This window comes from Myotis nattereri, assembly GCF_964212035.1.
Source record: "Myotis nattereri genome assembly, chromosome: X".
Lineage (NCBI taxonomy): Eukaryota > Metazoa > Chordata > Mammalia > Chiroptera > Vespertilionidae > Myotis > Myotis nattereri.
Window position 1 is genome coordinate 12,999,068 of NC_138078.1, and position 17,597 is coordinate 13,016,664.

General features: G+C 35.0%; 1 protein-coding gene across 5 annotated transcripts in view; it reads left to right on the forward strand.

Moving 5' to 3' along the window:
- The window catches only part of CNKSR2 (connector enhancer of kinase suppressor of Ras 2), a 249,663-nt gene that overhangs the window by 102,907 nt on the left and 129,159 nt on the right, over window positions 1-17,597 (forward strand). For all 5 annotated transcript variants that reach the window (XM_081115465.1, XM_081115466.1, XM_081115467.1 and 2 more), the window contains exons 7-8: window positions 7,198-7,257; window positions 12,218-12,286. In XM_081115465.1, the coding sequence (XP_080971591.1) occupies window positions 7,198-7,257; window positions 12,218-12,286 (129 nt within the window). The remainder of the gene's footprint in view (window positions 1-7,197; window positions 7,258-12,217; window positions 12,287-17,597) is intronic.

Here is a 17,597-nt window from a genome sequence, read left to right on the forward strand (position 1 = left end):
AATGAAAATGAAAGAAAAGTAGTAAGCATGGTGATTTTTGAATTACCCTGTTTACTTTGGTAATAAGTTAGCTTTTATTGCATTCTTTCACCTCCTACCAAAGTTCCATTGGTTTAAAGGAAGTTTAAATTAAGAGTTTTATAAAAACCATACTGTCACACCCATGCAAGTGGGTGTTTTGTTTGTTCTGCTTTGGTTTGTTTTGCTTTTAATAGGTCTCTCTTCCCTTAGGGTGGGTAAACTGAACAAATGTGATATTCTTTATCACTCACATCCATTCTTTCCTATAAGGATGAGTAAGAAGGTGAATCTTGCCAAAACTAGGCTAACATTCATGAGATGGATTTTTTTATTATATAATAACTAGAGGCCTGATGCACAAAATTCATGCAAGAGTAGGCCTTCCTACCTCTGGAAGCCGGGACCTGGGCTTCCCCTTGGCACCCAGAACCAGGCTTCCCTCACAGCCCCTGCTTTGTCCGGAAGGACATCCAGTCTAATTAGCATATTACACTTTTATTATTATAGATAAAGATAGTCATCTTCTATATTCTGTTCACCTGATTAAAAAGTGTATTGTTTCTAAATGTAACCCAAGGGAGAGCTCTTCGTTAAATCTTCAGAAAGAAAACATATACAATTAATATTAAGGAGACAGAGAAAATGGACACCTACAAAAGGTCTGCTTCCAGTTACAAGACAGAAAAAAACAAAACAAAACAAAAAACAAGAAGCTGGCTGGAGAACATCTTACCTATAGATAAATTTTCCAAGAGTACATTCAATTAATGATATTTTAGAAAATAGATATCTTGGAAATTGGCATTAATAATTTAATTCAGAATATATATTATTAAAGATCTTTAAGCAGCTTTAATTTTTATGTGGTGTTTCTTCTTTAATTAAATATATATGCATACAACTCTTTCAGAGGGCAAATCCTTCATTGGCCACCAGTGATTTTTCAGTTTGAAGCCTTCTCTTCTATAGAGTGACTTTTCTTCTGATATTTGGAAATTTACTTTTGGATAACCATAGTTCCTCAGGCTTCTGTGGCTTTTATTGATATTTTCCTGGGATGACGGAAAGCAGCATATCAAACATAGCCAGCAATCATGTCATCATAGTAACCTATAAGTGTTTTATCTAACTTCAATTAATTTTAAGAGCTTATTTGGAACATGTATACACATATTTGAAGTAATATTTATGATTTTAAATTTTTGCTATTCATTTTAGTCCAGTTTTATTTAAAGCATCTTTCAACCTATAGTATAAAAATTTTTCTTTCTACAACTCCCTTTTCAGTTGTTAGGAAGGAAGAGAACCTGTCTAAACATGATTTGTAGAGTGAGAAATTATGAACTAACTAGGGCCGTGGTCGGCAAACTGCGGCTCGCGAGTCACATGCAGCTCTTTGGCCCCTTGAGTGTGGCTCTTCCTAAGCCTTAGGAGTACCTTAATTAAGTTAATAACAATGTACCTACCTAGATAGTTTAAGTTTAAAAAATTTGGCTCTCAAAAGAAATTTCAATCATTGTACTGTTGGTATTTGGCTCTGTTGACTAATGAGTTTGCTGACCACTGAACTAGGGGCGCAGTGCATGAATTTGTGCACTTTGAAAAGAACTGTGGGCAAAGAGGCTGCGGTGGGCACAGGGGCAGGTTTCAGCCCATTCTCTGCACCCCTGCTCGGCCCCTCCCAACACAGCCCCCGGTTCCCTATCTGCCCGCAGCCCCGCTCCCACCGCCACCGCTCCCATGCACTGACGGTACCGGCCTGCTCACAGCTGCTGACCGCACGGGGCCAGCACCAGTAGCAGGTGCAAGCGGCAGCTTCTGCCCTGATCACCCCTCAGGAGCAGGGGGAGGTGGAGAAGCCCGCAGGGGCGATCAGGGCCAGCAGCCACTCGCACCCACTGATGGCATCAAGTGATCAGGACCAGCACCAGGCATTGCCAGCAGTGGGTGCGAGCAGCAGCTCTGGCACCAGCAGCAGGTGTGAGCACCCGGTGGTACCATGGCATGCAGGAGCAAAGAATTTTCAGTAACCAGCAGAGACTCACCCCGATGACAGCAACGAGCACCTTGCCTTGATCTGGCACCCCTACTCACCTGCTCCACCATCCTGCTACAGTAGATGCCCACTATGTTCCATGCTCTGCCACCTGCTGCCGACGCCTGCCATGTTCCATGTGCCCACTGGTGGTCAGCACACATCATAGCGCTCGGTTGTTTGGTTGTTCTGCCGTTTGTTCTATTTGCATATTAGGGTTTTATGTAGAGAGATTATTATGTTAGACTGGGAATCAGGAGGCATGAATACAAATCACTTCAATAAATATTTCTGTGAGTGTGATCTGGGAGATGTGGAGGAGTAGATTTAACTTCCTTGGCCTTGATCTATTCATCTGTAGAATTTTGGGAGCAGGAAGGGTAAACTAGATCATCTTTAAAGCTCTCTCTAGTTCTATGAGCCTGCAGTTCTAAGGATGGTATTTTTCTGAGAACAGAGCCTGATTATTTTCCTCTAATTTCTACTGAAATCATGGGGAATGGGGGAGAATAGGTACGTGAAGTGAGTCAACAGGATGCGAATTAATGGACTTTAGGAAATCTTGACTTTTTAAAATGAAGTTATAGCTCTGGACAGGCTTTTTATTTTTTAAATTTGAAAGAGGTAAATCTAGATCTGCTTTTGGGAATAGTCATAAACATAAAAGGCCAAGAAATGGATTCAGTTAAATTGTCTGGGAAAGAGCTAGAAGATAGAAAAGAAGAAATGTGTTTAACATTTACCAGGTATTTTCCTTACAACTCTATACAGTAGGTATTAATCTTCTCATTTAGCAAATGAGAAAATGGAATCACAGATATTCTCCACTTTGCCCTGTGTCACATATAGGTAATGTATAATAGAGGCAGGGTTTCCATCCAAGTAAATTTAAATGAAGTGCATCTGAATAAAGCTTATTCCATTATCCCATATATAAACTGGGAATTGCTAAAGGGGGGTGTGAAGAGTTTAGGAGGATGACAGGAGCACTTCATTGGGAAGATATTTCAGATGGAAAAAAAGAAAATAAAATGTTGAATATTCATAAGTGTTAACTACAAAACTATTTCCTATTGTTGATGTTAAAGGGGAGATGACTAAATATTTCACATGACTTCATTTTTTAAATTAGCAACTTTTAATTAAGTTTACTCAGTCACATTTGAAGAAATAGATTTGAGGGTTTTGGTAACATTTAGCTTGTGCTTAGCTATAGAAAGTGTATAAATGGTAAATGAAGGAAAGAAATAGAAAGTGGTGGGAGAATACCAAGCTTTAATGAAGTTTAAATAGCTTAGAAACAGCTGCTGAAGGTCTTCTGCCAGTTTCAAAACAAAGGCAGAAGGTAGCTGCTTTGTTCTTTCACTGATAAACTGGATAGATCTTTTATCATCTCTCTACCTAATTAGTCAAATCTCCTAGGATTTCTTAGATTTGAGAGTCCTGAGCATTATAAGGAATGGTGGAAAACATGTTTATTTATGATTTAAAAATATGGAACTAGTTTCTAAAATGCTTTTAACAACAATCAGCAGAAAATTAAAGAAGGAAATGGCACCTAAACTTAGCTAAACTAGATTAGAGCCAACAGCTAGATTGAAGAGAAAATAAAGGGTGTTATGGGCTAGGGTCATCTTTTGGGGAAGCCTTGGCCTTAGAGAGTTCTTTTGCTACTTAGGCACTTGGACTTTCTCCATATATCTCTTATTTCATTGACTTGATTGTGAGGTTTGTTTAGCTTTCATTGGTTAACCTACGTTTGGGGTTTGGGGATATAGTGAACCAAATGTCACTTTGGCAAGCTGAGCAGGAGACAGGGAGCTGTTCAAGTAAGCTCCAGAATTATTTTTTGGGGGGAAGGGAATGAAAGTTTTTTCATTAAATGAAAACAGATTTGTCTCAGTTCCAGAAAAGAGCCATTTGAATTATGTTTTCTTGCTGTTTCACCTTTTCTCAGAGGTGAACAAGTGATCATAAGTAGTTTTGGAATCTACATTATTCAGAAGTTGATTAGTTCAAAGTTCACCCAAGCAACTTGTTTCTTCTCTTTCTTTTGGTGCCTCATTTTTGGCCATTTTTTCTCATTGGTACTCCCAGAGGGAGATCAAAAGGATGAAGAAGTTAGTTTCAATTTTTAAAAGCAGTTACAAAAAATGGTTTATTGAAGTTAGAAGTGAAAGTATTACATAAAACCAAATATCTTCATTATTTGTAGCATTTTAAAAATGTGCTTTAGTTCCATTCTATTTCTTATAACTATGAAGTTTCTAGAATTGAACTCTGTATACATAGTTAGATCTTTATTTAAGCTTTTAAACGTTTTTATCCATCTGAAAAAATTAGTTTTAGTATAAATTACATAACACTTAATTATGCATAAATAATGATGAAAGCCTCTTCCTATAACTAATAGATACTTGCTTTAGCTTACAATTGCCATTTTTAAGTTCCTGATATGCACAATAATTACACATAGATTTTATCTCCAGAATCATAACTAGATTATCTCCATGAGTTTTTATTATCCCAATAACTATAATGACTTTTTCTAAACATTTATCATAGGGTACTAGACTTTCTCTATGATCTAATTATTTATGAGATTATTTAGAGCTCTTGTCAAACACACTAATTCATAATCAATAATGCACAGTGTTGAAAGAAGTGTGGAGAGAAATATATTCAACTTTAGCTTACAGTTGTCATAAGAGATGGGTGATTAAATTGTAAAATATCATATTCAGTTACTCTTTATAACTGCATTGCACATAATACATGTTTGCTGATCATATATGCATAACCCATAGACACAGACAACAGTGAGGTGATGGCCAGTGGGAAATGGGGGCGGGAGCTGGGTGGAGGTGGGCAAAGGGATAGGAGGGAATGGGTACATCGGTAACAGTGTCAATAATAAAAGTAAAGTTTAAAAAGGGTTCTTAGTGTTTAAAAATAAATGTTGAACAGTTCATGTTTCACTTTAATATCTATAGTTGCCAAATCGTATATTATATAAGAAAAGTGAAGGAGTACAACTGCCCTAACTATTAATCAATAAATCAGGAGCCTAGTGTTGAAAATATAGTACGGAGTCAGAATGCCTTGGCTTAAAAACTGACTTCACCACCTTTGGCAGATTCCTCAGCCTCAAAGGCTGCTGTGAAATGAATATCAAATACTTAAAACAGTCCCTGGCACATTTTAACAAGATATTTAACAAATAATGAGTGATGATTGTTTTGTATGTCCAAACAATATATATTGGGGGTTTTTGCTGTCTTTTTTCTACTTTGTCTTCTCACACTTCCTCTATTTAAAAAAACTAAAACCAAATTTAGTGTTTAGCTCTTACAAATATACTTTAAGATCCTTTATTAAATATGTAATTTTGTTAATCCTCAGGGCAGGGGCAATAACTGTAAAAATCTTGTCCTCTCCTCTGCTGAGTTCTATAATAGCATCCTTATATTTACCTTCCAATATATAATGGAATAAATAACTTCAAAAGTATGTTTTACACTTGTTACCAATGTAAGCATGAATATTACCATATGGTCATTGCCAAGGACTACTAGCCAATTTCTTAATTAATTTCTATTTGTACTTGTGTTGAGGTTAGTAATTTATTTTATATAGTGAAGAACTTTCACTTAAGAAACTAGAGTTCATAGGTAAGTAAACATCTTTTAAACTTACATTCATTTTGTTTCACATTGGAGAGCCAGGCTCAACCATTTTTGGAACCGTTACTAACATTTTGAACACAATGAGATTATTGAAATGACTTTTCAGAAATAAAATCTACATGGTGACTTTTTAGTAATTCCATACCATCAACTTTACTGCTTCTTGTTGTTTTTTTATTTCTTACATATTATCAATGAAAACACATGTATATTTAGGTCTTTAGATATATAACTAACATAAAGGTATGGAAAATTAACATTATATTTCAGACTTTAAGTTTATTAAAATTGGTATTTTTTTAAAATCAGTATTTTGAAATGCAAAGCACTTTTATATGTAATGCTTAGGCAATTTTTCCCCAAAGAGAAATTAAGTAACGGAATCTTTCTTAGAAAGGAAAAAAAGCCATTCACAAAAAATAATCTATTTTTTCTGATTTACTTAAATAAAAATATTTAAAAATTTTAAATAATACTTTCTTGTGATATTTTTCCTTTAAAGTCCTATCACTGTCCATAATTTAAAGTTTTTGTTTGCTCTAAAAGTTTACACAATTTCAGGATTTCTGAATATTCTTTAATTTTAATGAAGCTTTTTCAAAAATGACTTTATTTAAATGGAAAATGGAATCCCATCCTCTTTATTGGGAGAAGTGGTTGCCACACATTACCTCTTAATTACTGATATAGAGATGATTGGATGTAATTATTAAAATGGCATCAATAAGAAATAAAGGCAGAAAATGCAGGATACCACAAAAGAGCAGGAGAAAAAAAGTTGATCTTACCAGTATTTTATCACTCTTCTGTCTCTTTAGTTGTAGTTGAAGTGGCTCTGTAGAAGCCTACTTTGTATTGTGTAATATGTATCAATTACAATAAGCTTAATAACATACCAATGTTTGAATTTTTCATTGTAACTTTTCTTTTCCCACAGAACATATAATACAGATTTGGGGGCAGTGAGGTGTGTTCTTTCGTCAGGGTATTGCATTATGATACTGCATTTCATAGGCAATTCACTTACCAAGTAGTTATTTGATTAAGCTGTGTATAGCTTTTTGCGGGGCAAACATTAGAAGTCAGCACATTCATATAGGAGTTTCTTACCAGTTTAAAGACATCATTATTGAATCATAGATTCATTCCTGGGGCATATGGCAATTTTAATTTAATAAGGTGGTCAACAGGATTGTAATAACTATGTATAGTATCAGGTGTGTACTGAAAATATCAGGGGGAACACTTTATAAGATATATCATTGTCTAACTGCTATGCTGTACACCTGAAACTAATACGAAATAATATTGAATATAAATTGTAATTGAAAAATAATTTTTTTAAAATTTTCAACGAAATAATAATTTGATAGAGTAATTTTTGTAAATGAGTTATGATATACTTGGAAGCATTCCAGTTGCTTCACTTTTTTTCTGATGCTGTTTTTTTCTTAGGGTATGTATATTAAATCAACGTATGATGGCCTCCATGTAATTACTGGAACTACAGAAAATGTAAGTATTGTAACATTTCAAAGGTTTGGTTTTTCCTTGTATTGTTAAACAACTTATATGTCTTACATAATTACATTTGACTTTTGAGGGCATGAACTAATTAGGAGGCAAAACTAAAAAGACATTGAGTTAGTAATGTCTTTGGGAGAAATTCAGTCAGTTTATTTAGTTTAGAATAGCTATTTACTTAAAGTGAATCAGATGTTTTCTGTTTGCAGCCAGAGATTTGTCCTTGTTAATACGTATTTTCTGTTTCATGACAAGTTATTGCAACATCCAAAAGAATCCATTTCCATCTGTCAAATAGTTTATTTATATTAAGAAACTTAGCTCACATAAGAAAAAAACATCAGATAAATCATGCTTTCTGAATACTTGGTGTATATTTCAGCTTAATTTAGTGGATGGAGCATGGTATAGCTCAATGGTTTTCACAGTGAGGACCTCCCTGGACAAGCAGTATCAGCCTCCCTTGGGAACTTGTTAGAAATGCAAATTCTCAGACCCAGCCAGTAAGAACTACTGCTGGCAGTGGGTCAGAGTGCTAGGTCCTACAAGCAGTTCTGCAGCTTAATGGCAGTGTAATTTTTGGCAAATCACTTACCCTCTCATTAAGTTGTTTCCCTAATCTATAAATTGGAAATAATATCATATATACTACATACCTCACTAAATTGTTCTGAAAATCAAATAAGCTAATAAACATGAAAGACTATACTGTAAGAGCTACAGAAATGTGAAATCATCGTGTTGGGCATTAACACGATCAGTATAATAGACTTGAATTGCATAATAAATCATTATTCGTGCATTGGATTGTCCCAGATATCCACCCTACTCTTTTAAGAAGGTGCAAAGCTTTGAATTTGTTTCCTTTTAGAAATTCTGACAAATTGCATCCTTATGCTGTGTTCCTTCAAAGAAGACCGAGGTGGAATTAGTTAATCTCAAGTTTTATTGATCTCAACATTTTACTAGCATTTTCTTTTTAAAAATCAACATGGTCACCTAATTCTCCTATTACTTTATTTACTGACCCCCTCACACCCGCTTCTCTGTGAATGATGAAATATATAATAATAAGTTAGAGTTAGACTGCTGTGCTGACTTCAATTCTAGTATTGAATGAGAGTTAAATGGGGTCAAGAATATAATTTAAATGCATGTTGTGAACTATTTAAATGTTTTAATGCAGAGAGTTGCTGTAAACTATATGCTTTTCATTGATTGATCATTCTCCTATACTTGTGTATTTATTTGTTCGTTTTAACAAACTTTTGTTATGTTTCAAGCTCTGGCCTAGGTATAGAAAGAATTTAAAAATTAAACTAGCTTTGTCGTTAAGGAGTTCAAGTAGGGGGTTATCTATGAACAAGCTATAAAATTTGCATAGATGGGCAAAGGAAAGAATAGTAGATACTGTTAAGTAAAATCAGAGGACGAATCACAACTTAAGATTTTGAACTGTATCTTGAAGAATTGGTAGGAACATCATCCCTATATTGTCTGTTGTCTAAAAAATAAAAGTTGAGTACTATGCATTGATCATATTAATTACTTAGAAATATTTGATAAGTGGACAAGTTATCAAAGAAAGATGGATTCTGTGAGTGGTTCAGATATGAACCAAATATTAATAGTCCATCACTTAATTCTTTTTTCTTTAAAATATTTTACTGTTTTTGGTACCCTTAGTCACTTATGATTAGGGGTCATTTATCATTAGCTGCTCACTAAAGTGACTAAGTTATTTTGCTTTGCTGTGCCCTACTTTCTTATTTTCTCATATAGAAAATGAGGGATTTAAACAAAATGATCTTTAGGATCCCTTTTAAAACTGGAAGTCTATAATTTATAGGACTTAGTCCCTTTTTCACTTATCTGTGCAAAAAGTCGTTTTCGTTTCCTTAAAATTTTGTCTATCAACTATCATTTTCTCTTATATCATGATTAGAGCCATTAGCTTGATATTTTTCTTTAATACTCTCCTCTAAAAAGATCAATTGTTAGCCAGATAGCACAAGGACTGACTCTATAGTTACAGCTCTATTACAGTAATGATTTACAAACTTTTCAGAATTGTTACTTGCTATTTGTCTGAATTGGTAATATACCCACCTCCTAAAGATACTGTAAAATAAGTACAATATTTTTCTTATGACACTATTCTTAGGGTTGGGTTAACATCCTAGATGAACTACTCTCTTAATAGTAGACTTGTGTTATTACTTTGTTCAAACTAGAATTTTCTATGATCTTACCTTGTCTTGAATTCTAGCCTAGGGCAAATAATTTTTTGAATTTTAAAATTTATTGAACTAAGGTTAATATTGTTTTGACTTCTTTGTTTTTTAAATAATTGGAAATGAATTTTTAAAAAGGAACTAGAAATAATTTTAAAGTAAATCCATTCCAGGGTCTCAAAGGTAGCATTTTACTTTGCAATTCTATCATCATATCATTCTTCATTAGCTTTCAATAGATTCTAATAAATAAATACTACATTGTCTATAGTTGTATTTGATAAATTAATACATACATAAACATGCACAAATATATTTTTCATTAAAACACTTTTTCTGTATATTCAAAAGTTCATACATATTGCAATATGTATAATCAATGATTAGTAGTCAGAGAAAAATAAAGAATAGTATTTTACATTGATTACCCATACCTATATTATAAATTTTCTATCTTAAATCTCATTTTAGTTTTCTAAAGATTTCATAAGCTTGTCATTATTAGTTTACCAAAGTTGTTTTTTGCTTTTCTGTTTGCTTTTGTATATCATCTTTTATTAGAATTTTTAACAAATGATGGAATTGTTACCTCTTGTGGAAATGTAGGCATTTTAGTTTATTTAGTATGGTTTTGTTTGCCAATGTATTATACTGTATGAAAAATATGAAATGGAATCCTATATAATAAAAGGGTAATATGCAAATTGACCCTAACAGCAGAGTGACTGGGAATCACTGGTTACTATGACACACACTGACCACCAGGGGGCAGATGCAGGAGCTGCCCCTTGGTGGTCAGTGTGCTTTCACAGGGGGAGCTCTGCTCAGCCACAAGCCTGGCTGACGGCTGCCAGTACAGTGGTGGTGGTGGGAGCCTCTCCCGCCTCAGCAGCACTAAGGATGTCTGACTGCAGCTAGGCCTGCTCCCTGCTTGCAAGTGGACATCCCCTAAGGGCTCCCAGGCTGCCAGAGGGGTGTCTGACTGCCAGCTTAGGCCCAATCCCCTGGGGACCAGGCCTAAGACAGCAGGTGGTCATTCCCCGAGGGGTCCCAGACTGTGAGGGCACAGGCCGGGCTGAGTGACCCCCCCTGAGTGCACAAAATTTTGTGCACCAGGCCTCTAGTGTTCTTATAATAAGACATTTAGATAGAGAATCCTATATAATAAAAGAGTAATATGCAAATTAACCATCACACCCTCACTCTGTCAGTCCCTCACAAAGATGGCTGCGGCCACAGAGCTGGAGCGAGCAGGAGGCTTGGTTGCCCCGGCAATGGAGGAATCCAAGCTTCCCGCCTGCCTTGGCCAGCCCTGAGCTCCGCTCAAGGCTACAAAGTTTTAATTATAGAAGATAAATAAATCCCAGATACCTGCTTCCAGCCTGCGGCGATGACCTGCCTGAAAACTGCCATCAGCCCCTCACCCAGGCTGGCCAGGCACCCCAGTGGGACCCCCTTCCACCCTGAAGGGGCTGTGGCCAGCCTGCAAACAGCCATCAGCCCCTCACCCAGGCTGGCCACACCCCCATGGGGCAAGGGTCCCCACTGGGGCACTTGACCAGCCTGCAAACAGCCATCAGCCCCTCACCCAGGCTGGCCAGGTACCCCAGCAGGACCTCCACCCTGATCTGGGACACCCTTCAGGGCAAAGCAGCCAGCCCCCACCCATGCACCAAGCCTCTATCCTATATAATAAAAGGATAATGTGCAAATTGACTCTAAGAGCAGAACGACTGGGAATGACTGGTCACTATGACACACACTGACCACCGGGGGGCAGACAATGCAGGAGCTGCCCCCTGGTGGTCACTGCACTCCCACAGGGGGAGCTCTGCTCAGTCACAAGCCAGGCTGATGGCTGCCAGTACAGTGGTGGTGGCAGGAGCCTCTCCCACCTCTTCAGCAGCGCTAAGGATGTCCGACTGCAGCTTAGGCCTGCTCCACGTTGGCAAGTGGACATCCCCCGAGGGCTCCCTGGCTGCCAGAGGGATGTCTGTCTCCCAGCTTAGGCCCGGTCCCCCGGGGAGCGGGCCTAAGCCCGCAGGTGGACATCCCCCAAGGGGTCCCAGACTGCAGGAGGGCACAGGCTGGGCTGAGGGACCCCTCCCCTCCGAGTTCACAAATTTTTTGTGCACTGGGCCTCTAGTGTTATATAATGTAACTGAACTAATGGCTGTTCATCTATTAATTTGCTTTTCTAAGTTATTTGGAATTGATAGTATTAATGATGAAATAAATTAGTAATCTAATCATCAGTTGACAGAGCTTTGATGCCGATCATAGCATATACTTGAAAATGCTTATTTGCCAAAGTTAATGTGAATTATTTGTATTAAATAGAAAGGATCACATTTTAAAACATAATGTTTTGAATTGTATTTTTGAACCAGTTGCCCAGTAGAGCCTAGTAGAATTTGTCTATAAAGTTTGTACTGGGTACTACCAGTTATTATTTTCCCTTAATGCTCTCAGAAACATATTGGTCTTTTATAACAAATATCTATATATTTATTTGCATTTCTACTTCCTACTATTAGTTATACATAGAATGCAAATAGTATATTAAATATTAGTAATCTTTTGTTTGCTTAGTTCCTTGAAGATTATAATTAAATTATTGATCTAATATAAAGAGATGAACTTATTGTACTGTTTCAGAGAGAGGAGATGACTGATAAAAGTTATGTTCTGTAATTTTTTTTTTATGTTAAATTTAGTCACCTGCAGATCGGTGCAAAAAAATCCATGCTGGCGATGAAGTGATTCAAGTTAATCATCAGACTGTGGTATGTATAATTACTTTATGAGTCAGTGGGAGGAACTAATATAAAGTTTTGTTAAAGCTTTAAAGTAATATCAATGAAATGAAATACCTGTTTGTGTATAAAATAATTCAACAACCTTTTTAAAAAATAACTGAATGACTATTCCTCTTAATTATTTGATGAAATGTTAAGGCACAGTTTTTAAAGAACATGAGGAATGTGGGTGGTGGCTGAGGTTAGATATACATTGCTATATAGACAACTATAGGATAACATTATACACCCCATGGACTGGGGTAATAATTTTGGAATAGAAATTAAAGTCACAATGCATACAAATTCATCCTTTTCTTGATACAATTTTTAAGTCTTATTTTACAAAGTATTTAATGTCCTAGTTGATATGTTTTATAATAGCATGCCTTCCTTCATCTACTTTAGCATTGATTTGTTCATTAAATTGCCTGGTTATTGATTTATTTTAAATGTCAATTTTTTAAAAAAATATTTAAACATTAATAGCTGAAATAGCTCTTCAATTCCCAAAAGAGAACTACAGTGTTAGTTTTATTTTTAAAGAAATATGTTTTTATTGATTTTAGGGAGAGGGATAGAGAGAGAGAAACATTGGTGAGAGAGAAACATCATCTATCAGCTGCCTCTGCACGCCCCTACTGGTGATCAAGCCCGCAACTCGGGCATATGCCCTGATCAAACCAGTGAGCCCTTGGTTCAACCAATGAGCCACACGGGCTGGGCTACAATGTTAGTTTTAAAACTATTGCACTTAATTAAATAAATTCATAAAATTTTCTTGCTTTATGAACCTCACGGATGCTTTTCTAGGCTAAGAATGACAGTGACATTCTGTGTCTATGGTAGATTTTCAAGGGCTATTTTTTTAAATCTCAGATTTAGAAAATGAACATTATATGATTTTTATTTTAGACTATTTTGTGTCTAGGTTGGTTCACTTTGTTATCCTATCTCTGCCAAAATAAAATGATTTGTTTAAAAATGTAGATAAAATAATCTGATTATTAATATAATTATCATTTGAGAAAAAATTGTTTTATTCTGGTAAATATTCTTATAGGTCACTAACTCTTCAAAGCGAGTAGTAATTTCCTGTTGTACCTTTAATTAAATTTGCTTTTGCATGTTCTAGTCATAGGAGAAGTTTTAAAAAGAAAGGCTATTTGGGGGGAGATTAGAAGACTTGTGTGACAAATCTGATCTTTCTCAGTGATTCTGATCTTAAGGCAGAAGCCATTTTAATTCTGTCTTTGAATAAACTGAAAAGTTTGTGATATTTTAGAGAGACCCCTGAAAACTGATAATTAAAGTTATGATGTTTATTTAATGACTTCATTATTTAAGGGAATAGAAGTTAATGAAAGTTTAAAAATTAAACACATGGGTGTGAGATTAATAGGAAATAATGCAGAATGTTGGTAATTAAAAAAGCCTCTTTACACGATGGCAATTTTGATGATGAGAAATTCTCATTACTAGAAACTATACAACGTGGTTGTCCTGACTAAAGTTACTTGTCCCCTTGGATGAGGATTTGGGTAGTGGGATAAAGCAGCTGCTTTATTAGACAGGCAGCTTCTCCTTCTAGGTTCATGTTGCCTCTCTTTCTCCAAACTGACCTTAACAGACATGACATCCATTGGATAGTTGGACCAATTTCCAGTTAGCCAATTCTAAGAGGGTAGAAATTATTCTCCAATGAAAAATAAATTGTTTAAAGAGTACTGTTTGTGCAGCAAAGAATCTGATATTTATCAAGTGAATATGAAAGTCTTTAAGTGCTACAAGTAAACTAATAAAATCTATATGGATTGATGATATTTAAATACTGTGAGAACATGTAAATGTATCTTTGCATCACAGGAATATTATAAAATACTGAAAACTGCACAGAATAAGAGTTGGGGGAACTTGCGGAAGTTTTTACTCTGAAATTGATGTATGGTTTTAAGAATCATTTTCCCTTTTTATAACAATAATAATCAAAGCCAAAACTTGGTGAGTTCTTGTAGTGTGCCAAGCATAATATTAAGTATTTTACTTATTTTATCATTTATTCTTTACACAGATCCTACAAAGAAGGTGTATGTGAAAATTGAAACTCAGAATGATTATTTAACTTACCCACAACTAAAAACTCTATGAATCTAAGGCCCATGCTCTTATTTTATTTTTATTATACTCCCTCCCCAAACTCAAATTATAAAATTACCAAACAAAAGGGAAAGAATTCTAACAATCATCTAAGTAAATCTCAGTATTCAGTGAGCAATTAAGTGGGACCAAGGATAAGAAGAGGAAAGTAAGTGAAAACTTACATAACTGGGGTAGAATCAACTGAACTGAAATTAGAAATGGTGTTGAAATTTAAGTTTCTCACTTCTTTCCTGCAGATAGATATGTAAAACATCACAACACCAGGCACATGTTAGTGGCTTAATAAAAATTAACTTTTGTCCTCCCTCTCCTCCTTTTACCTGATATAACAGTTGGGCCAATCGGAGTCCAGTTTCTTGGCAGAACCTACTAATTGATTTTGGATAACAATGAAGACATTCTCTGACAAGAAAAATATGTTCATTCCATTAATCTAGTCTTCTTTAATAATGTGATCAATTACCAGATCTTTGTGTTCAAATGAGAGGCATATTTGTGGAATAATGGTACATTTCAAAAAATACAGCCTTCTCTGCCCTCTTTTTTTCCTGTAGCCTGCATTGTGGTCTATATAGTGCTTTGAATTTTTTATTAGACAATATTCAGAGGTGGTGAAATGGAAATTTTCTGGATTTTCTTACTATGAAAAATTTGGTAGGTAGACAAATTAGTTGAAAAAGTATAAATTATTTGTAGTCTGCAATTACCCCTTCTATCCCTATCAGGGATATTAGCGGTTGGTTATGATATAGTAATTACATTAAAGTGTTGCTTAATACATTTGAAATATATATTTAGTATTTTAATCCAGTAATTAATTGGCCAAAATAGTGAGATATTGTTAATATGATTCTATAACAATTTCGACTCAATAATGAAAAGAATAATGTTCAGTCTTATATTTTAAATGTTATTAGCTCAGTTAGTAGTTGGTATTTACCTGTAATTCCAAAATTTCCTACTATAGTTAGTAATGTAAAATATAAACTCTGATAACTATTCTTATTTTAAAATATATAGAAAAGCAATTTGAATTTTTTCCCTAAGACTCTGAGAAAGTTGAATGAATCACAGATACATTCAAATACTATTTTTTAAAAAATTGTTAGTATGGTATATCTTCAAGATGTCCAATTAGATGTGTGTTTAGAGTTCCTTTTTTTAAAAAAAAAGTATATTATTTGAAATGAAACTGGAAGTTTTATGTTCTTTTTCATGTTGCTATATTTTTATTGTAAGTGGCTTTTAAGCTTTTCAAATGAACATACTTCTGTGGCTGAGAAACTGTGGCTGCCAGGTAGGAAGAAGAAAAAAATCATGAACATCCAAGCAAAGCAGACTGAGTCCTATTGCATGTCTTCCCCGCCAGTGAAGATCCAACTCCTCAAAGGCTGCTGGATTTTTTCCACTTCATCTGCCACTACATCCCTCTTTCTGGGAGATACCTCGGCATAGCTTGAATCAGCAACTCTGCCCTCATGATGCACTTTTAACACGTTTTTTAGCTGATGAGACTACTTAATACTTATAGTTATCTATTTGGGCATATTCCTTAATGAATTTGTTAAATTTCTTGTTAATCCTCTTTTTGGTGTGTAAGTGTTCTACAGCTTCTATCCATCCTAAAAACAGATATTTTCTTCTTAGAAATATAATTGAAAAGAGTGAGATATGTGATGGTTGAGTCCAACATTTGGGAAAAAAATCATTTTATTTTGTGTAAATATTAAAAAATATTCCTATTATTTTTGAAAGGTCTTCTGGAACCTGGTGACTACATTCCATCAAGAAATGGTTTAATAGATGTGGCTATAAAGGCTACTGGAATGGAAAATAACCAGTTTGGGATAGTCAAGAAGAAGATAGGCTGCAGCAAATAGTCAGGATGTTGGGTATTGACTAGGGAGAGATGGAAGATGGAAGCTAGTGGTTCTTACGACCCCCAACTGGTGAACATTGTTGAGCAAGATTTAAACTGGTAATGGCAGAGGGTGGAGGGGATGGGAAGGAACAAATTAAAGGACTATTGTGTCATCTGTAAAGTTCATTCTGACTTCATTTTTACAATTCTCAAAGGTGTCTCCGTTACTCTCTTATTCTCATTCTAGTCTTCCATTTTTCTCGCTATTCTCTTCCTCTTTTCCTTGAACCCAGAACAACAGTATTGATTAAAGGGAAAGCCATAATAGAATGGATGGAGAGTGTACTGACCCATTAAAGCCCAGATCTCCTTAACCTTCCCTCTCACCCTACCACCCTGCTCCTGGACTTCAGCAGGAGGAGTGGCTCTTTTATTGCAATCAATACCATGGTATCGCTAACCCCAGATGTGCTTTTCTATATGTATATATTTTTAATTTACTAAACTGTTGTCTTTATTTTTTAGACTTTTCTTCTAATTTCATTTTCTTCCTTTTTCCTTTACCATCTCCATCTCTTCTCACTTAACTATTTATCTTAAATGTTTTTATTCTTGCCTATTTTCTTCTGTTCTCCTTTATCAAAGGAGAAAGTATTTTTCTTATAATTCTTTATACTGAAAATATTGAAAACTGAGACCTCAAACAGCAGTATTTCTGATGCACCTCACATCTTATTCTGGTAAACACAAGATGCTGCTGGAGTGCAGAGATTAACTATATTAACATGGTGTTTAACAAATTGCTTAATAAGTAGTTATGATAATACACTAAAATACTGTGTTAGGATTCTAAGAAATTGGTGTTCTAAAGCAGCAAGTGAATTGTTCTCTTTAAGAAGGGACATTTACCAAATATTAAAGGAAACACTGCATCATAGATTTCAGTTACTCATAGTAATGTTTTATTTCAGATTCTACCTTTTATAGTATATAGTTTATATGATCATATTTCTTTTATTTTACTTGAGCATTGTGGATTTGATGAGAATGTGTGGAAATTGGCTTTAAGTACCACATACTGATATGACTATAGATTTATTTTCCCTAGAGGGATCAATTAATTAATTATCTAATATAATATTCTATGATTTTTCTGTTATCAAACTAAAATTTATTATCTTAAGTTTTCATATAAAGGAGACTAAGTTGTATGATGTCTTAATAATAGTAACTTGCTGTTAACTGATTTATTTTCTCTGCAGATCTCTGCATCCTGAT